Here is a 25,848-nt window from a genome sequence, read left to right on the forward strand (position 1 = left end):
TGCTTGCTTTTGCCACCAAAGCTGATTACATGAGCATTATTTACTTCATTGTTTGCTCGGGCGTGGACAACTGAAGCTATCCCTTTTTAAAGAGAGAAAACTAGACAAAGAAAAAACACGTATGACACATGCGCAAACGCATTTTCTCACCATACAACTATAGGTTTTAGTTCGTTTTATGATTCACAATCTGTCAATAGTACTGAACGTTAGACACAAAATGTAGCTACAAACAAATATATTTATACTATGCTGACTTCCGAGGTTATCTTCTTATTTAGACACAGTATTGCACGTTTGTGATCTGCAGGTATGGGACACCGACTGAGCGAACAAACAAAAAAACATGGATTACATATTATCATATGGTCGATACAATCTGCCACATGACCCCCAGTCACCCCTAGTCAGGCTTACACGATTGAACAACAAAATTTACATAATGTAGCTTGGAAAACAACATCACTTCCGCAAAAACAAGCTGAAACCGTCCTCAAAGACAGAAAGCGTTTCCTCTTTACTCGATGACACGGTTCATCTTCCGGTCAGACACTGTGAAGCCCTGCATGCCTATCACCCGGGTGTTTTTCAAAATAAAACTACACAGGCTTTTTCAGGCTTTGGGACATAAGAACTGACAGTTTTCCTGACATCTATCCAGCGAAGCAAAAGTAAGAACACACTATTTCCTTTTTTGAGTTCACCTACTATTAATCATGCTCACAGTTTTTCCAAAATAAAAGGAAATAATAATATTGCGCCAGTTTTGATGTACTGGTGCAATCTTAAATACAAAAGCTAAATATGCAAAACAATACATGAACTTTGAGAAATGACAAAAACACGCGAATGATAAATGATAAGTTGTTTTCTTTAAACTTTTGCCTTTTAGTTTGAAAAGCTGAAACGGAAATTATTGATGTCATTCTTTCCTTTCTATAATGAACTTAACTAAGTTTGGCAACTTTCGTTTTACAGGCTGTCATTTCATTGTGTTAATTGCTGTTATCACAGTTGTTGATATACTATATAGCCCATTATCTGTTGCCTGTTTTTTACACTCCAACATCTAACAGTGTCAAACTCACAAACTTTTTTTTGGTATATTATTATGGTCTCTGCTGAACATTTAAATAACTTTGAAGAAAAGTAACTAATGTTAAATTGCCGCTACCTATCAATGCCTTGCTAATATTATATTAGTATACAGGAAGCACATAACACATTTTCTAGTAAGGTGTTTGGATATAAAGTCAATAACTTTGGAGACCACCAGGAGAGTTTTAACTTATTTTAATGAGAAATGTAGGAGAACTGTTGTGCACTCTCTTAAAATGTACTACAATTATACTTAGTCAATACGAAAAGTGAGGTTACATTTTATATGCTACCTTTGCCTATACATTGTAAACTTAACATGTTCCAATTTAGATTGAAGAAGTATTTAGTGTACTTTTTACACTACATGTACATGATCTACAAACTACAATATACTTGCCATAGGCTACTTATACTTGAGTAAATTATAATGAATTGAACTTCAACTTTTGCAAAAGGCTGGTGAGAAAACAGAAACGAAAGGAAAGCAATGCCAGGGCCCTCTGTTTGTGTAAAATAAATGTACAATTTATTGGTCGCCTGGGGATATCGAACAGATCGACATAAGTCTCAGAAGAATCAGCAAAAAAAATTATTTTCTTTTTGCTTTGCAATGGAGATTTTTTTGCTAACTACACCCACATTCCTTATATGTTCATATCCAATGTTATATCAATTTGTTGAGTTCTAGCCATAGATGCATGCATTAAATTTTCACTGTATTCCGTAAAAAATGTGCGAGTAATAAAAGAACAGCACTTTTACGAGATGATCAGCAAAAATCCCTAAGACAAGTTTTCATTTGTGTCTGGTGCTAAAGGCGTTTTTTTTTAAATTAAAGATGGTGGCCTATTACCAAGGTCAAAGGTTGGTAAAACTCCAGGGGTGGTTGTAGACTTAGGCTAGTGGCATGTGTGTAAAATCTCATGAAAATTGCTAGGAAAAAAAGTTCATATTCCCATATTTTGGAAAAATGCGAAAATCGTAAAATCTCAGATTTCGGCACAAATTGGCGCCAAACCGTCGTTCGTGTGGCCATCCCATAATGATTTCAAAACTTCCTTTGGATATCCCCAGCAAGTGTGTATTCGTTTAGCTAGTGTTAAAAAAAAATTCTGAATTCTTTCATTTAAGCTGAGTCAGCAGATGTTTTTGCGATGGTTATTTATTTACCACGCCCACAATTTTAACATTGTGATGTCAGTTGTTACATTGTTTCTTTTAGCTTGAGCCAGAGAATCACATGTTCGATTTGTATGCCAATTTCGATAAAAAATGTACTACGAGCTGGCTAAGATTACAACCAATAGGAAATCGCCACGTTCATAATCTACAACTTCTAATTCCAACATTTTTTTCCACAGCAGCTTGCCATTGATGCCCAAGAAGTTACGAGACCATCTATAATAAAAACTCTAAGATGACTTTTCGTCTGTAGCAGGTACTAAAGGTGCTTTTTTTGAAAATTCAAGATGGCGGCCTCTTCCGAAAATCCAAGGTCAATGAAACTTCTGTTGTGTTTATCGACTTGACTAGCTGCATGTGTGTAAATTCCCTGAAAATCTCAAGAACTAAAATGTCTTTTTCCCTTATTGTCGAAAAACACCAAATCTCAAACTTTGCTACAAAACGGCCGCCAAGCCATAGGTTATTTGCCCATCCCATAATAATTCTAAAACTTCCTCTGGAGACCCCCGACGTATGTGTATCGGTTTTGTTACTGTATTTTGAAATTTATTTTTTGGCTCCATAAGGGATTTTCTGCCCATTCATAATTTTTTTTTTTTTTATGAAATGTGAACAGTTTTCATTTCTCATGATATTTAATATTTATGTTCAACCAGTGTAACGAGTTTGGTTATAATTAGCAGTTTACATCAGATGTATCTGATCCAATGTATCCGATGTCTTTCTGTCTTTTTTCTTAAAATCAAAAAAACGTCTCTCTTAAGTTATTTTATTTTTTTGACCGGAAGTTGTGTGCTTGTGCGCCTGCAGTGGGCGTGTGTACGTGTGCTGTCAGCTGACAGTGTGGACCTGTAGCCGCCGTCACAACACATACATGTAGCAGCAGACTGGCCTGCCGTTCCGCCGCGGTGGGTTACGTTTCCTTGCATCAAGATCGTGAAAGGTTTGTGCAAAATTGACCAATGGCGGACGGAGTTCCACCACCATCGCCGGCGCTGAAGCCATGCCTGCTGAACGAAATCCGAGATCTTCACGATGTTGTGATCACGGCGGTTATTCTCCCCAAAGGTGACGGATTAATCAGTCTGTCTGAAGACGGGTAAGCTGCATTCCGGGCGGTCAACAGACCATCCACAGTACCTTTTCTGCCTGTGTTTCTTAATAATCTGTTTTACAGTTTCTCCCATGCCAGTCTGAAAGCAGTATTTTATCAAATACAAATGCATGCAAGTTCTCTTGAGTCCCTCAGTGCAAGTGTTGGATATAGGCATCTGTTAGCTAAAATATTTGTTCAATTAGTACAACCGGTTAACAGTAAAGAACTAATGACTCCTAATAGCTGCTCATAAACGCCAACTTGCATAAAAGTAACACAAGAGTGAAAAAACAAAAACAAAATAGAAAATACTCAAACAAAACCGGCATTATATGCCGGTTCTATTTGGTACTACTGGTACTATTGTTGCTGTACTGTACATATACTAATACTGAACTAGGCCTACGACACAAAAACAACAACAACAACTACTACTACTATTACTACTCCACTAGACATACTACTACAAATACTGAACTAGGACTACTACTATTACTACTACTGCTGTAATAGACATACTACTTGTAGTACTGAACTAGACCTACTACTATTACTACTGCTACTACTGTAATAGACATACTACTATTAATACTGAACTAGGCCTACTACTACTACTACTACTACTACTACTACTACTACTACTACTACTGGACTAGGCCCACTACTACTGTTGCTACTGCTACTACTACCATCAATAATAATAATAATAATACCATTAGCAATAAAATCAAGTATTTGAGGAGTATGTGTATGCAGATGTGCTGCAGTGGTTCCGATCATGTCAGACTGACAGAACTGCATATGTGTTCATGGGAGGATGCAAGTCCAGACCGCTCCCTGTGACATGTGGTGTCCCGCAGGGGTCAGTTCTCGGCCCTATTCTCTTCATAATTTACATGCTTCCCCTTGGACGTGTCATCAGTAAACATGGATTGTCCTTCCATTTTTTTGCTGATGACACACAGATCTACACAAAAACTGCTCCAAACTCCACTGCAGCTCTATCCCATCTCACCACATGCCTTGAGGAGATAAAGGCATGGATGAAAAGCAATTTCCTACAGCTAAACAGCAGCAAAACCGAGGCAGATTCATTCCTCCTCAATATCCCAGTTCACTTTCGACAGTCAGGTCATCACTGTTTCCTCCCCAGTCACCAACCTAGGAGTCGGTTCGACCCTCAGTTAACCTTTACAACCACATAAAGGATCTATACAAGACTTCATTCCACCACCCACGAAACATCTCCAAACTCGGGTCCCTCCTATCACTTCCCGACGCAGAAACACTTGTCCATGCCTTTACCTCCTCAAGGCTGGAGTACTGCAACTCCCTCTTTTCTGGCATTCCCAACAAAAACATAAAAAAAAACGTCAGTACATCCAAAACAGTGCAGCCAGAATCCTAAAAGGAGTAAATATGAACACATCACCTCCATCCTGAAATCGCTGCACTGGCTTCCTGTTTCATCCCGGAGTGAATACAAACTTCTCATCATCACCTATAAATGCATGGCCGGTCAGGCACCACCATCCCACCACTCCTCATTCCCCAGAAACATACCCGTACCCTCCGTTCATCAGGCAGCTTCCTTCTTCAGGTCCCCCCCACCAGGCTCCTCACGATGGGAGACCGAACATTTTGTTCTGCTGCACCAAGGCTTCCTGTTTATCTCAGAACATCACAGACCATGGACTCTTTTAAAGCCCATTTAAATACATTTCTATTTAAAAAAGCCTATGACTGCTGATAGTTTTTATTTTTTGCCTGTTTAGTTCTACATTTATAGTTTTAAGTTAGTTTTGTATTAAAATGTGCATATTTTTTTCTTTTTAATTGAGTTTTTATTCATATCTTATAGCACTTATTTAGGTTTCTTTTAATGAAAAGTGCATTATAAATAAAATGTATTATTATTATTATAGTATTTGAGTATTTGAAGGGCTGTCATGGTTATGACATTATGACATGTTACTGATGATTATTTATCATTTCGGTGTCAGAAAAAAGAATAAATAATAATACAAATATAAAAAAGTCTCCTTTTGGCCAGAACATGTCTTTTTCATGTGAAATAATTCACTGCTTTTTAAATATTTTGCTTTATTAGGATAAGCTTTATGAAGAATGCAAACTGCCTTTTACTTTAGGGGCATACTCAAAGTTGATTAGTGGTTAGATCTGAGTGATCAATATGTTATTAGACACTGATCAGCAAGCTTTAAGTTCTGGAGATCCAAGAGAATTCTGAGGACAGAAAAACTTGCTATTTTAGATTTTCCAGACACACAAGGAGAGTACTTCCCTCTGATTTTCAACCTTTACTGTCCATGTGCTCTCTTTTGTTGTGCTCAGAGTCTTAACAAATGCAATTCTTCCAAACTGGCAGAGCGAGATGCTGGTGGTTCCAGCTGGATGTGTCTTTGTATTTTCTTGGCCCGGACAGAAAAAGGGCTTTTTTGTGCTGATGGCATCTTTCAGGGGGGCAGTAAGAATGTTGGCGCACACATCATTTTTTTTCTTGTTTTTCCGAAAAGCGCCATTGGTGCCATTTCATGTTAGGATAAAAATGTTGCAGTTTTTTTTTAATATAGGTCAATGGAAGTAGAAGAAATGCAACAAAAACTAACAAAACAATCCCTCCGCAGAACTCTTCAGGTTTTGCTAAAGAGAAAAGGCGACCAGTACTGGCCCAGCATCCACCACACAATGCAAAGTAAGTGTCTTCGTCTTGTTGAATGAGGTATGTTAGATTGTCTTTGTTTTGCTTGAAGATCCACTCAGATGAAAATCCTGTTTTTGATGTTTTTTAGCATGTTCTTGTGGCATTTGTCACATGACGGAGGACACATACAAATAAAATTAATTACTTTGCATTTTTGAGTATTTCTGATCTGGCATCTGATCTGGACGGCCCCAGTATTGCTTGGCATTTTTGTTGCAGTGGTAGTGTTAGGTTGGTGGTGTGAGAGGCTGTAAACTGGCTGGAAAGCGCTTAACCGATGGATGACGTGCTGTGGGGGCGGGATTACTCTGCGCCAACAGTCCCACCCACAGTTCCGAGGAAAATTTCTATCGAACTCCTGTCGTTCTGCAGAACTAATGTCCTAGGAAACCTTTTTTTTCCCCTAAAAACGGCACAATCAAAATTAAAAGACTACTGAGACTGTTATCAACATATGAGAAGTGATTTACAAATAAAGTTTGATTTGATCTATGATAATGTATACAACAGAAACAGAGTTTTTATCTGAAATGACTCTGAAAAGGATGTTTTGTCAGCATTTTCTGCTTAAAATGTTGACAAAATGAACATTCCCGACATTATAACTCCACAAGAGCATTCAAAAATGACAGTTTGTCCTGGCTTTCCTGGACTTGTGCAACCATAGGAAATCCCACAGTACAGTCAGCAAGATCAGTAGCTAACAATAGCAGACAACAGGGATTGCATCCTCAAAATTCAATGAAAAAGATAAATGTTTTATTTTTTAAGACAGTAAAACCTCTTTGAGTACCGTATTTTCCGGACTATAAGTCGCCCTTTTTTTCATAGTTTGGCAAGGGGTGCGACTTATACTCTGCAGCGACTTATATTAAAAAAAAAAGAAATAAATACATTGTTAACCCTCCTGTTATGTTCATTTGTGAGAAACAGAGATGATGTTCCTGGTCAAGTGTTAAGAGTATGTTAAGTGACTCAGAGAATCAGCAAACCTTTTTTTACAGTAAGATCTTGAAGGCTAACAACATAATATTCTATTTTCCAATGATTTCATAGATTCAGAAATGCAATAAAAATGACAACTGTTTCTACAAATATAGGATGAAATCAGAGTATTAGTTGGCCAATGATGCTTCATGAAAGGAATAAATAAATAAGGATGAGAAAGAATTACTGTGAAATTACGAGATAAACAGTCTGCTATGATTGTGTCATATGAGGTTGTGCAAGTTATTAGTTCTTGGTCTCAGATTTTGTCAAATAAATTTCCCGTCAAAATGCGACTTATAGTCCAGTGCGACTTATCTGTGTTTTTTTCTAATTTATAATGCATTTTTGGGCTGGTGCGACTTATACTCCGCAGCGACTTATAGTCTGGAAAATACAGTATTCGTTATGTAATAATAGCATATATTAAGAAACAGAACCATCAAGTTTTGTGCAAAAGTTTTCATAATAAATATAAGTTTTGCAAATCTCAACAAAAAACTGAGGTTTTAGGGTAGTTTTTCATTTCAAACACTAATTGGAGACGCACAAAACACAGTCATATGTAATTATATTGAAATTAAAATAAAAACAATAGCTACAAAATGTAGTAGTTAAAAAGGAAAGCTGTTTTAGCAACATTTGCACCAGGGAGTACTGTGTTGTCATTTAACCTTTTGGCTTCAGTGATTAAAGCTTTAGACAGTGAACTACAGCCATTGACATCTCCATAAAACCTTTATTGTTGGTAAAAAATGCTGTCATCGTTCTTTTCCTTAGCCTTTCTCAAGTTACTGTTATTTAACTTTGGCTAGAAGTGTTTTATTTGACAGTTTTGTAAGTGATGGACTTTGTTTAGCTGCCACATGACTGAAGTATTGAACCTAAGACAAAAACAAAAAATCAGCTGAAAAGTCAGAAAAGGGAAAACGTGTTTTTGAGGTTTTACTAAATATAACAATGTTGATTGTGATCCGTCATGTTTTTGCAGCATCGTGTTCCTGCATGGCCTTCAGTCCAGAGACCAGGAGATTGTTTGTGGGCACGGTTGCTGGAAACATCTGCGTAAGTCCAACCCTCTGGCTCTGCTTTCCTTTTTAAACCCAGCTGTCTGCTTGAATTTTCAATTTTATGCATCTGATTTAAATACATGAAATAAACGGGGCAAGTTGTTTAAAGACCCATTCTGATCCCCTCCCCATTGCTGAGTGCTCAGATCAGGAAGCTTGTGGCCCGCCCAGCGTATTTTCTACTTCACAAATAAGCTCTTTTCCAAATGGCAATTTTTTTTGTCTGCTGCTGATTCACAGCGACTTGGGTAAATACTCAGAAACACAATTTTAATCTTAATTTTCTTTATATATGTCCCCCATCATGAGAAAAATGCCACAAGAATATGTCAAAAACACACTTTTCTTTGGAATGGGTCATGTTGTTGCATACGTTTTTTGACAGTAAGAATTTTCTTGCAAAGCTGATTACGGTAAATTATGTTATTAGTTGGAGTTTTTGCCCCTGAAGAACAGACAACATGTAAAGTTTATAATCTAAATCTACAATTTAAAAAAAATTCGATGTGGAGTTCCACACAGCTCATGATTAGGACCATTTTCATTTTAATGTGTGTATTTATGTATATAAATTACAACAATTAAATCAACATTTATAGGTAAGGTTATGTGCATTTTTGGACATTTTTGTAAAAATGTTGTCAAAGAATGAATATGTAGACGGTGTAAGCTGTGTCTATATTTATGAATGTGTGAAAAACGAAAAAGTTGTGTGTGTGGACTAAGCTTGCAAACTAAATTAATATATGAAAAAAGAAGGACTTCAAAAGTTTTGGGTGACTGTGAGACAACAAGGAAGGATCCTTGTTTTCTTGCACTATTTACATAAATAAGTAGCTACATTAAAATGAGCAACTTTAACCAAGCGTTACCTTTAAATATTCAATAAAATAGTGGGGTTTCAAAACATGTCTACCCTTAGTTTGATTCTCTCTGTCTCTTTAAAAGACTAAAATGACCAGCAGAAAAGCTGTTTTGTGTGACTGGACTTCCTGCCGTTTTTGGGTTTTAAAACTTGCCATGGTTGAAGGGAAAGTCATTCTTATTGCTTCCTGCATTGCATTTGTGGTATTTGTTTTCAATGTTAGCACCCTTAAGAAGCTAAACAGAGACAAAAACATGATACAAACCATGTCTTATTAATGTATTACGGGAGATTAAACCTATTTCTAAGAAAGGAAATTAGAGCCTGAACTGCAGAGAGGCAAATGATATTGTTCACTGCAGCCTGAAAACTGAAGATTCATTAACCCCCCATGTAAAATTTAGGCCTTTTTCTGCTTTATAGTTAAGACTTTTCTGCAGGTTTGCTCAATCAAATCCTCGCATTTTACTTAAAGGAAAGAAATGTTGTTTTTTTTCTCCCCCCCCCAAAAAATAGAATAGGATTAAAACGTTATTGATCCCGAGCAGGGATAGTCAGCCATCCAGCAGAAGGCCCTCCGTGTTGTTGTGAAAAGGAACCACAGCAGTAATGTTTGCATCGAAGGATCACAAACAAGTGTGACAAACAACAGAGGGGTCCACTCTGATCCACCATGTGAATCTGCCAAATGTCGGTTTTTCTGTTTAAAGTTCACTGTCGACTAAGTTGGTTTTGGAACAAAACGGTACGAGTCACTGACAGTCAGTATTTAGGGGAAGAGTTTGTTGTAGATTTTGATCAGAGGACAACCACAAAGCATTAGGTTCCCCAAAATATTTTAAAAGGCTGCAGAAAAGTGGATTAGGACTTCCTAATTTGTTTACTGAAAAGGCCCTTTTTTTAATGAGATTTTAATTGACTGGTTTATTGCATAGAAGTTTGTGTTTTTGAAAAAAACTTTTAATTTTATGTTCAAAACAAGTGATTTTGATAGTCGCTGTGTAATCTGAACCTGTAAACGTTTGGCTGAACGTTAGGGATTCTCCGCATTTTAACACAACAAATCAACAACTGCATGGGTTCAGTTAAGCTCAACTCCTTATCTGCTTCCTGTCTTCTAGGAGTTCTCCCTTTCAGAAGACTACAACAAGATGACCCCGGCTCTCACATACAGTGGTGAGGCAGGAAATGTTTGTGTACGCTTATCAGAGTCAGTAAATGTCACACATTTTTGGAAGTGAACCAGGGCGCACAGAAAAATGTCAAATGAGCTTCAGTTTTGTTTAAAAATTAACTGGCTTCAGGGCACTTCATATGCAAATGCATGTTTGTCGTTTTCCAGAGCATCGGGCTTCTTGGAGTTAGTTTGAGTGTATTATTATCACTGCTGTTTTGTATGTATTGGCCATTTGGTGACAGTCAGACTAACTTTTTCTTTCAGATCTTTCAGACTCCGTAACTAAGGGGATGGTTGATATTTCTGATTTTTTTTCAATCCCCTTAAAACTTAATAAATAATAAAATAAATTATTTTCCACAAAGCTACAGTACAGATTGTAGACTTTTAGTGAGGGTTAATATATTGTTCCTTTTTTTTTTGCTTAATTCTGTTGTAACAAAACACTTACAGATATAGGTGCATGAATGTAACATACAGATAAGTCACTATGTTGAAATAATTAAAATAGAGGTTAAGAAATCAGTCAACAGGACTGGATTTATTTTGAAACATTAAGTCCAATTGACAGATTTTTTTTATACCTTATTTGATAGAATCTACCGGGATGAATGAGAATCTAAACAGATATGTTGAAAAAGCTAATTGACCATCACAGGATCTCTCTTTTTCTTTAGTGTGTTGCATTTGGTAGTAGAATAGGTCCTATCAATCGGTCTGTTAATCAATTCTAGGAGTAAAATCCGAGCAAATTAAAAAAAAAAGTGGACATATAGTGGATCCATATGCACATGATGAAGTATAGATGACTGATTCTTAAGACCACAGTTATTGCTCTTTAATAAATTGTTCAGAATTCTAGTTTTAACCTAAAATGTTATTTATTTATCTTAAAAAATTACATTAAAATTTCAATTGATCTTATAAAATTGAAGTTTGTGTTTGCATGATCTAAAACATCTTTTCAGAACTTAGCTGAGGACAAATTCATCTTAAAGTCTTACTTCACCCTCTCGAAAATTAAGACACTTATTTGTGTTTATGTTGTTGTAACTGATAAATACAAGTGAAATATTGTTTTTGTTTTTGCATAAATAAAACACAGAGAAAAAAATCACCTTTTTTACCGACACAGGAAATCGTTCATAACTTTTGACAAAGGTTCCTATGACTTCCTGTCAAAATAAAAGACACCCTGTGCCACATAGGATCATCTCACTGCAAGAAATGTAGTAGTAGGTAGTGTTATGTACGCAGTGATAAAAAAAAACACAGTTTATTCTACCGTTTGTGAGGTGACTCCACCATAAATGTGTAAATCTAAACTAAAATTAAATCAGAGCTATTTCAGTGACCCTTACTGTATTATTTGGAGCATAAACTAAAACTTAAAAATTCCTTCAAAAATAGAAAATCTGTCTTGTTATCCAGTGTGCTTATAATTTAAATTCTGTTTGTGCTTACTGACCTTCAATTGATTTTCTGTGTAGCATGACAGTCAAAAGTCAGTCAAAATGTTTTAGTTTGGGAAACCACAAAGCTGAACTGTTAATGGATTATTGGTGCATCATGGGTACTGTAGTCAGGAGCCACACGGAGTGATGCGTATGTCCTACAACTGTTTGTAAATCCCTAGAAAAAAGTTTGAGTTATTTCACTTTTACGTTAATATTTCCTTTCTTTCTACTTTGCAGTAACCTTTTAAAAATTAAAAACATTATTTTTAATCAGAGGGCCACAATAGAGGAGTTCATCTTGTACCATGCAGACTCTTTTTTTTTTTTGCTGAGTGCATTCTATGCCACCCAAAGAACATCTGGAATACCATACTTATCACTAGCACATTTGGAGTTTTAAGCTCTTAGAACAAGCTATGACAAGTATATGGAAATATCACTCATTTATGCAGTAGATTGTTTGGAGGAGTTTCAAATAAGTGGCTTGGAGGAGGTATGCAAATGTGCTACAACATGACTAAAAGCAGTAGTAATATATCTAATGCTTAGACTGTTAATAAATAGTTCTTGTGCAGTTCAGTGACTTTGAAAAACCAAAACCGAGGAGCGATATGCTTAAGAAAAAACAAACTAAAGTCCCTAAAATGGATTCCCAATAGCTGACAATTTTCATTTATTTATTATTTTCTTAAACTTTTTTTGAGAAAATAATAAGTAAACTACCTTTTTTATGTCTGCGTGAACCATAAAACTTTCTCATCTTCGTATAATGCTAAACCTTAGTCCAGAGGCGATCCTGGCTAGTTTGACGCCATGGACGAAACACTGGACGGCACCCTCAACCCCCTTTCCAGCCCCGCCCCAGCCTGCATGAATACAAACACAAGAACAAAATATATCATTTATTTTACGTTATTAATCACATAAGTAAAATATACTTGCATAGTTTAATTCACAATTGAGATGTGGTATGCAGTTAGTTCACACTTAACACGTATCTGTTTGTGTTTATTTTTTGAAGGCTTACTGGCTTCTGGTAAAGATTGCCACACTTTTCTGGTTTTTTTTTCATGAGCTTAACACAACCCTGACATGAATTATGAATGAATTAAATCTGTTCATTTGCTTGCATAAAACCGAACAACAAAAGACAAACGGGTGTGTACACTGCATCTAAAGCATTGCCTGTACGACGGAGGAGCCTAGATGAAATCCACCTTTAAGCTAATTTACAGGACTAGTCTAATTAAGTGCAAACTTAGCCAAATGTTGCTCAAAATTTGACTCTTTAAACAGTAAATTTGGTCGTTTTTGGCGCCTAGCGAGTGTTAATTTTGGACACCGCCTGCATTCCTTCATTCTTGGAGTGTTCTTTTCCTCTTCTTTTGTTTCTTAACGGGGCACCTGAACCCTTGAATAGTTCAAACACCAACAGATGAGTGAGATGATGGAAACAAATTCACTTTGATGCCAACTCCTATTTTTCTTTCTTTTACTTTAAAAAAAATCCACTTAACCCAATAAAGCATATTAAATTAATGAATGAAACATATTTTTTATGTATTTATTAGGAAGCAGCAGGTAGTTTGTTGTGGTCCGGAATCATAAGCGGTGACTCTAAGCCCCTCCCCCACCTCCCGACCTGCTTTTCCTTTCTACCTGTTCACACCCTCTGCAGCTGCAAGTTGGTTTCCCCTGTGCGCACCCCCACCCCCTTGCACGCGCTCATCCAGCGTGTTCTCCACACACAGTGCAAAATACTATCATTATAGCAGCAAGTTGACACGATGGTAGGGGCGACCTAGCGCGAATTTCATAAACATGACGTGGAAATGAGTGGCTTTAGTCTAGGAAAATTACGGGGAAGGCAATTTTTTTTAGTTTGATTTAATTTTTTGTGTGCGCCCCCTACGAGATTGCGCCGTGGGCGACCGCCCACATTGCCCATAGGAAAAAACTATTACTGCTTGTGCCTACTAGTAGTTTCTACTGTAAGGTTTTATCTCTAACATCTTCTCTAACATCCCTCTCTCTTCTTCCCTTCTTTCCTTTTCCGTCCGGTCCAACACCAAAGATTTTCAAACATGGTTGAAATTAATAAAGTTTGGCCTCAATTACAAAAGGGGTTTATTCAGACATACCTTTGGTTTGTCTGAAGATTAATAACCCCTCTTGTTAAAGTAAAATATGTCCAACACAAGGGGCCCTCAGTTCTCATCTGCCTGCCTAGCTGTTGGACAGGACAAGTTAAAAAAAAAAAAAGGTTTTATCTCCAGTTCTATAACTGCTACACTGATCAAAAGGAACAATAAATGGATGTCCTGCTCTAAACATTTGTGCATTTTTTGTGTGTGTCCAGACCATCAAGGTACCAGGATGACGGTGGTGCTCTTTGTGTTGGAGGTGGAGTGGCTCCTGAGCACCGGGCAGGACAAAAGCTTAACATGGCACTGCTCAGAGAGCGGCCAGCTGCTGGGGACATACAACACCACTGCATGTGTTTCAGGACTGCAGTATCCTTTAAAAGTCACTTTTCTGTTGTTGATTTTGTTCTTACTTACAGGTTCTTAACACCACAAGGGAATTAGTTTTTATTGAGTACGAAGTGTCAAGGCTTTCTGTGAGTTTTTTTAATCTTAAAAGCAATATTTTGTAATATCTTGGGCTATTTTGGGCTACACGAGGTTGACTGAAATTAGCATGCAGAAAGTTTGTGCTAATAAGAAAATCTATCAACAGGGATCAGTCATGCTGTTGTCTAGGAAACAGTATGTGCATCTTTTTGTAATGAGCAGATGAAAGGCAGGGAGAGCTCTGCAGTGACCCTGGTCCATACCAACGAGCCTACCGCGAGGTCATCAGAGTGTTGAAGTCTTGTTAGTCTATGAATTTTTTACATAGTTTCAAAAAAAAGTTTCAAAAAAATCTTTTGATTCACACCCTTTTTATGACAGCTGGTTTTGGAGAATTGAAGAAATGTGTGCATAGAAATCTGCTTTTATCATCGATTATTTAAATCGGAATTTACTATCGAAAGGTTAATTTGTTACTTAAAATAGGATTTCACTTAACACTCCAACTATAACTTTTAGTACATCAAAATGTCCAATTAGTTGTTTTAATTTGAAAGTATTTTTCAAAGTATGTTACTTTAGGGAGAAATGACCACATTTTAGGGTGTGATGGTGTCATGGGTGTTGTGTTAAACGAGCTTTTACTGTTAAAGCATTCCACAGAGAGTGATCTTTAAAATGGACAAAAAGTCAGATAAAACATATTTAAATTAATTATGTTGGATTATGGGCTTCAATTTGTTTAAAGACCAATTTAAAATAGCATTTTTGTCTATTTTTGTTGTACCAGTAATGGTACACTGGGGATGTGAGGTGCTGTAAGCTTGCAGGAGAGCAAGTAAACAGATGGGTTATGGGAAGTGGGGGTGGGCTTACTCTTTGCCAACAGACCAGCCCGCAACGGCAAAAAGGGTTAATTCTTAAGGTGTTTTTAGCTGTTTAGCTGAAACACAATTGGTGCAATAATTCTCTTGGTAGTGAAATAGCCATTGATTGAACTGTGTCAATAATCTGTTGACTTGGTAATACTGAAGGAATACCTTTAAAACGTTTGATTTCACCATCTTGGTTTAAAACATTTTAAGTTTTTCAATAGGGTGAAAAGAGATATAAATTTACCTTTTTAGATCTTAAGTTATTGACTTTCTCACTCTTTGCTGATCTTCGTTGGTCATTGGGAAAAAAGTTCTCTTACTGTCAACTTATTTGGGTTAGTATTTTCTTATGCAGGCGACTTAATGCAGGATGATATTGAAGGTATTTTGTTTGTGTAGTTATCTTTTATGTGCCTCCGCGTGAACATGTACTGATTTCGGTGTGTAGTGACTTAACCAGGCCAGAGGAGAACTCTGACAGCAGCTGGTAAACGAGCTGAGAGCTATTCTCTAACATTGTTAAAATCTTTTACTTTGGTTTTTAGTAGTTTTTGCACCTTTGAATCCAGTCAGTGTTGAGTTTTCCTGAGTTGAACTGAATTGTAGAGGTGTAGACAACAGCTAAGGATCTGAGTTGACACGGCAGATCTTTCCATTTTTTTTCACCTTAATTCCGAACAAGATTTGACGTCGAGACCAGACACGCCTTTGTAGGTGACCAGTCTGGTCAGGTGACCATCCTAAAGCTGGAGCAGGACAGATGCAGCCTAGTTACCACCTTCAAAGGACACACAGGTACACAACAAAAACACACACTTGGATCACATTTAAGCAAAATCAGGTTTGTAGCTATTCTGATGAACATATTTTGCTTTTGACAAAAGAAAAAAAACATTTTAACATCAAAGTAATACTTTTTAACATGACATTTGCGGCTGTCTCAATAAAACCCTTTTCAGCAAATGAGCAATAAAAAAATCTGTTCTGCAGCTTGGTTTCTGGACTTAAAGCATTAAAAAAAAGAATTTAATGTAGATGAAACAAAAGCAGCAGCTTTAAATGTTAACTTCTTGTTACACGTTGAGAAAAAACAGGAGGATTATAGTTTTTGTTTCACAGCATAACATGAAGCTCATTATGGCCCCAGCCTTAGATTCCTTTCAAGCCAGAGAATTTGATCTGCACAAGAGCAGAGCAGAGCTAAAAAATATCTTCTCACACTTGACTCAGCCAGCTGATTTTCAGTGAGTGAGGACTCTGTTAATCATTTCAGACTTAAGACCCTCTAAAATGATGTTGTTGTTTTTTTGGAAAGTGGCATTGCTTCCTGAAAAAAACTTGTCGCTCCTTGGCCTATGAAGAAAACTAGAAATGTGCAAAATAAGACATGAAACACAGTCTTTTAGTCAATTTAATGCACTTTGCGCCAATCATTTGAATGAAATTTGAAGATGTTGCTGCAGGCTTTAAGGAAACAAGCACACACGGTCCTAAACAAGTTACTTACTTTTCTGTGCTTTTCTGCAGGGAATATCACAGCACTGTGTTGGGATCCTATTCACAGGATGCTGTTCTCGGGCAGCTCAGATCAGTCTATCATCATGTGGGACATCGGAGGACGGACTGGCACTGCTATCGAACTGCAAGGACACAAGTAAGCGTAACAAAAAACGTTGAATTGCCCTTGAATGTAAAGTATGAAGATGACCTGGCTCTACGCGCCCTTTCCGTTACTGACCTTTCAGTCGACCAGGGTTATCTCTGAATTCCTTCACTACTCACTATTCAGTGCATGATAGAGTGCATTTGCCATTTGTAGAACTGTCTGAATCTACTATTCCAAAATCCAGTGTCCTAGAAATTTCCCAGAGGTCTCTGCAAAAAACTAGTTTCCATCCATGCTTATTTGTTGAATATACACCATAAGGGATTGCATTTGAACAATTTTAATGTTCTTGGTGGATGAAATACTTTGTTTGTGGTTTCCCTCTTCAGGGACAAAGTTCAGGGCTTGTGCTATGCTTCACCCACTCATCACCTCATCTCCTGCAGCTCAGATGGAAGGATGGTCATCTGGGACATGAATGTGACACGGGAAGAGGTGAGAGTGGGCAAAGAGGTCATCAGATTGATTGCTGACTATCATCAGTCTGACTCACAAACACAGAAATGTCCCAAGGTGTGAAAAAGATCTGAAAATGCATGGGTTTGTGCAGAGATGCAACCGCAGTTAAGTAGAATCCTAAATGTTTTTAAACGCAGAGCAGAGGTCCAAGAATGACTCATCTGATTAGCAGAACTTTGTTTGAATTCCTGTCTCACCATCTGGCTTCAGCTTTATGAGGTCTGCACTGTTAGACTCAATTTCTTCTACGTTTAATCAGAGACACTTTGTGCTTCAGTATCAGTATCAGTATGTGCTGTGTCTTTCTCCCAGTCTGAACTCCAGTTACCTAAGTATTCCCTCCACTGAAACTCATCCTAGGGCTAAAACGACGGACTTGTAAAGCCCACTACATCACAAAAATTCACAAAATAATATATTTTTTTTTTAGAATTAAGATGTTTTGTAACAACCAATATAATTTTCATGATTTGTAAACAGTCTTAATTATGTATGATTTGGTAGATTTTGCTCACAACAATGTTAGTTTGAGATTCAAAAGTATTGACATGAATATTTAGGAAAAGAATCCTGATTTGCCCACTGTCTCAACTTTGATCTACACATTCGTAGCTGTTATAAAGAAATAATTATCAACAAAGTTTGCATTCTTTCAATACAGCAAGTAGTCATTTAAAAACATGAATAACAATAGACAGGTTAATGTCATCATAAACTTTTAAAAAACTAGTAAAACTTTTCCCACCAAAAGTGTTTTTAAGATTTTAATGAAAGCAGCCATTTTAAAATGAGCAGAAAAAGCCCTTCTACTGCCCCTAGTGGAATGATAATTTACCACAGGACAGACAAGATGGACCAAGTTATTTAGGTTTTTAAGGAATGCTTTCATCATGCTATTGAGATAGGGGTCTTCGAAATGTAATAGGAATGGTTATTTAGGTAAAATTTCATCACAGCCAATAAAACTGCTTTTATTTTCTTGTTTTCATTAAATTAAATACCTAACATTTCTTTTTTTTTACATAGAAATTTTAGTTTTTTGTAGAAATTTGAAGTATTTGAATATCCTTTTAAAAAAAAGAAGTTAAACAGGAGCCAATCTCTAGCAGCGTCTGGATCCTGAGGTCACGTTGGAGAACTGCAGACACCATTCTTTGCCGTATCGTCCAAAGGCGCCTTCGCGTGTCATGTGTTTGAGTTACACTTATACAGAAACAATACATCCTTACAATTGACATTAGAAACTGTTGATTCTTCATGATTGCATGGATAAACTCGTTTAAAAAGGAATATATCCTCAAACACTCCTCAGTTATCTGAAAGCAAGCCTGGTTTGAAGAAGGAAAAAAGTTCAGATAGAAACTTGACCTTTCTTTTACTTCCTACACATTCAAATAAACGTGAAATATTACCTTTACCTTTCAAAGACTGGACTTCATCTTTTTGATGGCTATTTTATTATTATGCATCACTTGCTCACAGTAATACCCATCACTTCATTTCAGGAGGGTTAGCAAGAGCGTGAAAAGTTGTGTTACTGCCATCTTGTGGCTGAAGCAACAAGAAGCCAAAATCACATAGATTCTATAGAGGAATAAACAGCTTTTACTGTTTTTCATAATTACCATTTTTGCTCTGATACTTTTTTTCTCACATTCTTAACAATCCTAATTTTTTTTCATGATATTTTTTCAGTAGCGCAAATTATTTAAGTCATAAATGGGCAGTCAGATGCCTCAATAAAAGTGTGTGGCGCTTTCGTCCCACACATTAAACGTTTGATTGACAGATTCTTCCAATGCAGCTTTAAAGTGACAGGGCTTCCAACAATCTCTGTACTGATTGGCGAGAGTGCTTTCCATAGAAACGTTGAATCAGATTGACTCGGACCAATCAAGTTACGGATGACGTCTGGCTCCAACGTAGCAAAAGCCGTATCACAAACGAATGGCGATTCAGTTGACTTCATTTCTATGGGACCAGAAGTAAGCCATTAAGGGGGAAGTCACGCTCACTCAGTCCAGTCAGTGGTTGAAACAAAAAAACATATGACTTATTTAGGTTCTATCTTCAATAATAGTTTTTAGAAAAAAGAAAAGGTAAAGTGGGATCTTGTTTTGAACAATGACAGACCCCTGAGTGGCTGGACAGTGATTCCTGTCAGAAATGTGAGAAGCCGTTCTTCTGGAACTTCAAACAGATGTGGGACAGAAGGAGGATCGGCCTGCGACAGGTAATTTACATCCATGACATCTCTAAGTCCAACCAGCTGAACCTACGCAGTCAAACTAACTAAAAAATTGAGCAGTTTTGCTGTTTCGTGTTTTTGTACGGAGCCCAGTACTGGTTTCTCGTGTGTTCCAGATAGTTTCTCAGGCGCACGAGAAACTATCTGGTGGAGAAACTCTGGTGCGGGGCGGCCGTGGTGCAGTGGTAGGGCGGTCGACCTCTGATCGGAAGATTGCTGGCTTGATTCCCTCCTTGCATGTGTCGAAGTGTCCTTGGGCAAGACACTGAACCCCCACTTTGCCCCTGGTGGGAGGTTGGCGCCAGCGGAGCTGCCATCAGTGGGTAAATGGGACTGTGACTGTAAAGCGCTTTGGGCATTCGAAGAAGGTAGAAAAGCGGCATATAAGTATACGCTATTTACGCCATTCGGTGATAATAATGACTGTACACGTTTGGACATTTTCACTAATAAAAGGAATTACAAAAACACAAATTATCTCTTTTCCAGACTTTGACTTTGAAAAAACATCCTCCTCAAATTGGTAGATTCCAGTTCCTTCATAATACTACCTAAAACTCCATAAGATACTAACACACAAAGTATAAACTCATTTTATTGTTTAGTTTTTGCGTAATCTACTTCTGAAATATTATGAAAGGTGTAACATTGATGTGAGTTAACGGACTTTAGCTGTGAATTCAACTTGTTCCTCATATTACCGTTACTTCATAGTACCAAGTAGTACTTCAGAGTACGAACACACAAAGTGTCAACTCATTTTACTGCTATAAAACAGCAAGGACACAAGTAAACGTAACAAAAAACTTTGAATTGCCCTTGTTTTATGCAGATGACCTGGCTCTACGCGCCCTTTCCGTTACTGACCTTTCAGTTGACTAGGGTTATCTCTGAATTCCTTCACTACTCACTATTCGGTGCACGATATAGTGCATTTGCCATTTGTAGAACTGTCTGAATCTACTATTCCAAAATCCAGTGCCCTAGAAATTTCCCAGAGGTCAGAAGTGGATTACCAATTGTTGAAGTCCAGTGACGGCTTATTTATGACGGCTGCAAATGACCACTTAGTTTCTTGTGCACCCAAGAAACCAGTGCTTGTTTTTTTTCCTAAGACCTTTAAAGGGCTGCATATTTTTGTGACAATACACATTTTAACGACGCGCTTCATTGGCACTGGCATGGATTTATCTTGTGTATTTTTTTGGCAGCACCACTGCAGGAAGTGCGGTGAAGCAGTGTGTGCCAAGTGTTCGTCCAACAGCTCCCCGATCCCCCTCATGGGCTTTGAGTTTCCGGTCCGTGTGTGCAACACCTGTCATGAGTCCATCCCTGAGAAGGAGTGAGTAACAGTCAGCCGCCATGCAACGACTCTTGGTGCTCCTGGCCTTCTTGGCGCCGACACACTGAAAACCCCTGCTCCCTCTGTGTCTTCCAGCCGAGTGTCCACGTCCACCTTTCACAACAGCGAGCACAACATTGTTTACATGCACTACGAGTCCACTATTGGAATCCTGCTTACCTCTGGCACAGACAAGGTTATCAAGGTCTGGATGATCCCTCGGTTTTCATGAGTTCTAAGAGAAGTATGGTAGAGCAATGACATACTGTACTGAGTTAATACTATAGGGAAGTGAATGTGACTTTTTTTAGTTAAGATACCACTTCTATAAAGATATCAAATTTTACACTTATTTACCAGCAGGAACGTTTCATTTAAACAAATGAAAAAAAAAAAATTAAAGTTAATTAAGCCTCCCCATGGGACTTGTTCAGTTTGTCCTTCTAAATAGACTCACAATTTTTGCATAACATTACCTTCACTTAATGAAAACTTGAATAAGCCCCAGGTCCTCCAATCCTCATGGTCCAATTCCCACTAGTGCATCTTCAACACTAACAAGAAAAATTAGGAACTACAAACACTACAAGGCTCCTATTGGAGCATTCCTTAATATATTACAAAATAAATCAAGTGGAGTTCTTGTAAAAGCAAAATTGGAAATGAAAATAGGTAGCTTTTATGCACAAGTAACAGTTGGCTAGAATTGAGAAAGACTCATGAGGGAAAAGTGAAACGTCTTCTATAATTAACAATAAACTAAGTACAGATTACCCACTACTTTAATGGAATCCACCTGGATGAATGAAGGATTTTCAATCATGTGACTGTTCCAAATAAATACAAACTGTTACAAAAATGCAACAAGTTGTAACAGGACACAATGTACGTTTAAGTATTTGTTATTTCATTCATTGGATAATTATAAGTATTTTGCTTATCTTAATTTTGCCTAGCTTTTATTTAGCAGCATTGCTAAGTGGTTAAAAGAACACAGAGTTGAGAGGACACCTTAAAGTAAAAAGGGTTGCCTTAAATCCCACTGATTTCACTATAGAGCTTCATATAGAGCTCCTGTAGGAGCCTAATGGTCATCCATCCATTCATTTTTTTATCTACTTAATTCCTTTTGGGGTGATGGGAGCCTATTCCAGCTACTGTTGAAGAGAGATGGGGTACACCCTGGACAGATCACCGGTCTGTCAATTGACCATGTAGCCACACTTATTTAACATTCACACTTAAACACCAATCAGCCTATCAAGCATGTTTTTAGAAGTCATAGTGCATGGAGAAAGGCCATGCACGCATCAATGAGGAGACCATGCAAACTCCATACAGGAAGGACTCCGCTGGGATTTAAACTAGGGTCTTCTCACTGTGAGGCAAGAGTGTTAACCACTGTACCACTAGCCCTCTGAACTTGATGTTTGTATCCAAATAGACTAGTTTATTTAAGTCAACAACTATCATCATATGGGTTCTAATTCCACTTGTGACAAGTCCTTCTTATACAAACTGGTTGTTCTTATGAATCTTGATCATAACGATCATCATAAAATGTTCCTTTTTTCCAATAAGTCTTTTTTCTTTGAGTGTCCTCTTGAGTATCATCTATGAAAGCCTCCTAGGTTCTGGTTTGACCTGTTGCCACTTTGCTAAGGTGTGTCTATTTTGATCATAATATGTATAGCGGAAAACAGGCATACAGCCCTTTTTCTCAGTGGCTAACAAAAATAGATGGTGACTTACTGCCATTGAGAGTAAAGCAAGTGTAGGATCAAAGATTTGTGACGTCTTTTTGGAATAGACGCATAAACATAAGTAGTTGTACACAAAAGAAATCCTAAAAGACAAAAAAATAATAAGTTTTATTGAAAATTCAAAAGAGAGAATCAATGAAAACATTTGTTAATCAGAATCCCATCAATTTTTTAAAAGTTGTTGTGTACACCAACATTGTCCAACTTCTCAGCAAGGAATTAAAAGTCCTGAGTACATGACACTTTGCAGACAACGTTTAAGCTCACATTAAAATGCTCATTCTCCCCTCTCTAAACCAGATCATTACACCTCGTTTAACGAGTTGTAGCTAGATGTGTTTTTACGCATGCACATGTATGTGATTATCCTAACAAACCGAGGATGTTTTTTGTTTTGTTTCTTTGCAGATATGGGACATGAATCCAGTCCTCAAGTTTCCAGAAGATAAGCAGTTTGAAAGACACTCAGATAATTGAAGGCGATTTATAGCTCGCAAAGCTCTTGGTGGGGAAAAAGCCTTTCAGGCTCCACTTGACTAGTTCCGAAACTCTTCAACTATGGTCTCGCACATTCATAGTAACGCTGCTGTATGCTGCAGGCCAGCAAAGCCTGAGAAGAAAAAGGGGGCACTTCCTCGGTTAACGGTACCCAAAGCTTGTGTGAAGAAACACCAATGTTCAGAGATATCTTTGTACTCTAGGAGGCTTTGAGAATTTACATGGTAAATGTTATGCATCAAATTTAACTAATTAAATTGGACTTTTTTCAATTTGAATCAATAAATAATTATAAACAAGCAACTCAAGCCTTTCTTCTCTCCATTTACTGTAGTGTTTCTGGCTAAAGAGTTGTCTACATTCTAAAAGGGATCAGTTCTGACTGGAAACGCTGGAGCAGATAGCATGTTCTTCTCAGGAAGCGGTTTGATCTTGCAGGTTGAACAGCTGCTTATTGCCTGTTGCCCCCTGCAGGCAATAACAAAATGCCTCTTAAAAATCTGTAAAGCTACTGACACACCGGGCATTCAAGAACACACATTTATTCTCTTTTTTTTTTCTTTTTTTTTTTTTCTACCGTTTACTAGCGCATGTAGCTACCGTTGGAGGAGGCTTGGTGTGAAATGTGGAAGCGGTGCAAATCTCGCGAATTTTGCTCCAGGCTTGATGTTTCACAGCTCTATTCCAATGGATGAAAAAACCTGGTGTCATGGAATTCCGTCCAGGCACAACCCGCTCATTTCTCCTCCACGATCACATTTCAAGCGGTTGGCACTTTTGTGAATGAAAGCAGACGCCATCCATGCGTCACTACCAAATCAGAGCCCCTGATTGGTCAAAGTTTGACCTGCACACACTCACCCTCACAAACACACACTCTCATTTCGCAAGGAAGGTGGGACCTTGGACCATCTGTCCCCTACCCCATCCCTGGTAGGGGGTACGGGGCCCTTGGCAACGGCGGCCGTGTCCCCCGGGTGCCGGTTTCCTGGGCCTGACGGTGCTCTCTCCACCCAGGGAGAGGGATCCCTGAGCCTTTTTTGGCAAGGTCACAAGCCGGGGATCGCATTACACCTGAGCCGGGGGTGTCTGTGTCCCTGTGGGGTGGGTTTTGGTCCTTGCCCCCGGGTGCTGGGCCTCGCCAAATTTCCAACAGTGGCCGAGCCTGGTTGGGCCACGTTTACAACAACCCTCTGGTTTGTCAGAAGATTCATAACCCCTGTTGTTAAAGTAAAATATGTCCAACACAAGAGGCCTTCAGCCCTCATCTGTCTGCCCAGCTGTTGGACAGGACAAGTTAAAAAAAAAAAAAAGTTCGACCTGGTTTAACTTGCAACGTGTGTTCAGCAGCCACAGGTTTTGTACGCAGAGCCCGAAAACTGTCTTTAAAATCTGTGTAGCAATGCTTGAACGCAGGAATTTTAAACGCAGAAGCGTGAAACATGCATTGGCATAGACTTTTCATTGAAAGGGGCCGCTATATGCGCGTCGCCGAGGGGGATGTGAACGTAGCTTTACATTTTAAATATGAAGGTTACTAAAGAAACCCAAAAATGCTGCATGACTGCTCATGTTTGACACTATGCTTTTCAGAGAGTGTGTAGGTCTTTCTGATGTCCTCTTCTGTTACATGCATCAGAAATGTATATCAATTGGTGCAATGAATTTTTTTGGGCTTTAAGATTTGATAAAACAGCACGAAATGTCTCTGTTGAAATTGCACTCTGTGTAAAGTTTGACACAAATGTCCATTTTCCTTACATATACTGTCATCAGAATTGTTATGGATTATTCGATTGTGTTTTTATTTTTTTAATGACATGTCGAGTTAATACAAGTGGTCATTTCAAAGTAATTAGCTTCAGAGGAAATGTGGGAAATTGTCTTCAAATACTAGGCCAGTAATTATTCATAAAACCTAACATTGTTAAGCTTTTTATTTTATTTTCATGTCAAGATCCATCCTTAAAATACCACAGAATTCAAAATGTGTTTTTCCTGAATGCTCAAGAATTTTATTGAAGGGGCAAACATTTTTAATCATGATGGTTTTGTTTATCAGACTTGTTTTACTGCTGTTCCCAATACTGAGGAAAGACATTTGCTGATATTAAGGAACATCTGTGATGATTTTCTAGTGGGAGGAAGACTTTTATGCAGAACCACATTTGTGTTTTCATGGATAAATATTTTAACCATAACGGTCTTAAAGCTCACCCTTTTCCAAAAATTACTGATTTATATTTTTTCGAATGAGCTCATCCTACAAATGCAGACTTTACCTGTCTGAATTGTTTTGTTTACTTCTACTATAAATATTCCTTTGTGGCAAAACTTTCTTAAAATTAATTTGATGGTTGCTGGTCTGATTGTTCAACGAATTGCAAGAAAATTTAATCTTAATGAGCAAAAGAAAAAAATCCTAAAACTAGAAGCATGTGAGGAAAATTGTTTAGATATTTTTGCGTTCCAAATTTGAATATACATTGAAGGTCAGTGGCTTCTGTTGCAGAGAGCTTGTATTATTACTGCCCATTAATGGAACTGTGAGAATAAATGACATTTGGATCACCCGTCTATGCTGAATAATTGTGCTGCTGCTTTAAAATCATTGTTTGTAACAGCTTCCCTGCTGCAATTTTCGTGGGCTATTTCTTTTATTTGCTTGACGACACCTGCAGAATGCTTTTGATTTGCCCAAAAATAAGGTTCATCTTAGAGCTTTGACACCTAAAGATGTTCTGAAAAAATACAAATAAAC

At 37.7% G+C, this 25,848-nt stretch overlaps 1 protein-coding gene across 1 annotated transcript; it reads left to right on the plus strand.

Annotated features, from left to right (window-relative positions):
• The first annotated feature begins 3,094 nt into the window (after positions 1-3,094).
• wdfy2 (WD repeat and FYVE domain containing 2) lies at positions 3,095-25,664 on the plus strand. Its single transcript, XM_004081538.5, has 12 exons — positions 3,095-3,385; positions 6,031-6,098; positions 8,086-8,159; positions 10,151-10,205; positions 14,023-14,176; positions 15,794-15,906; positions 16,639-16,765; positions 17,107-17,212; positions 19,368-19,469; positions 20,696-20,826; positions 20,923-21,031; positions 22,998-25,664. The coding sequence occupies exons 1-12, from the start codon at positions 3,249-3,251 to the stop codon at positions 23,064-23,066; spliced, it is 1,245 nt and encodes a 414-aa protein (XP_004081586.1). The 5' UTR covers positions 3,095-3,248; the 3' UTR covers positions 23,067-25,664.
• Positions 25,665-25,848: the final 184 nt, after the last annotated feature.

The sequence above is a fragment of the Oryzias latipes genome, chromosome 21 (genome assembly GCF_053564925.1).
Source record: "Oryzias latipes strain Hd-rR chromosome 21, Olatipes_Hd-rR_3.1".
NCBI lineage: Eukaryota > Metazoa > Chordata > Actinopteri > Beloniformes > Adrianichthyidae > Oryzias > Oryzias latipes.

Bases quoted from the DNA above. Each gene is read 5' to 3' on its own strand.
- wdfy2 (XM_004081538.5), top strand. From the start codon at position 3,249: ATGGCGGACGGAGTTCCACCACCATCGCCGGCGCTGAAGCCATGCCTG. The intron at 15,907-16,638 runs GTACACAACAAA...GCTTTTCTGCAG, and splicing joins CACCTTCAAAGGACACACAG to GGAATATCACAGCACTGTGT. The intron at 19,470-20,695 runs GTAATTTACATC...TTTTTTTGGCAG, and splicing joins GGAGGATCGGCCTGCGACAG to CACCACTGCAGGAAGTGCGG.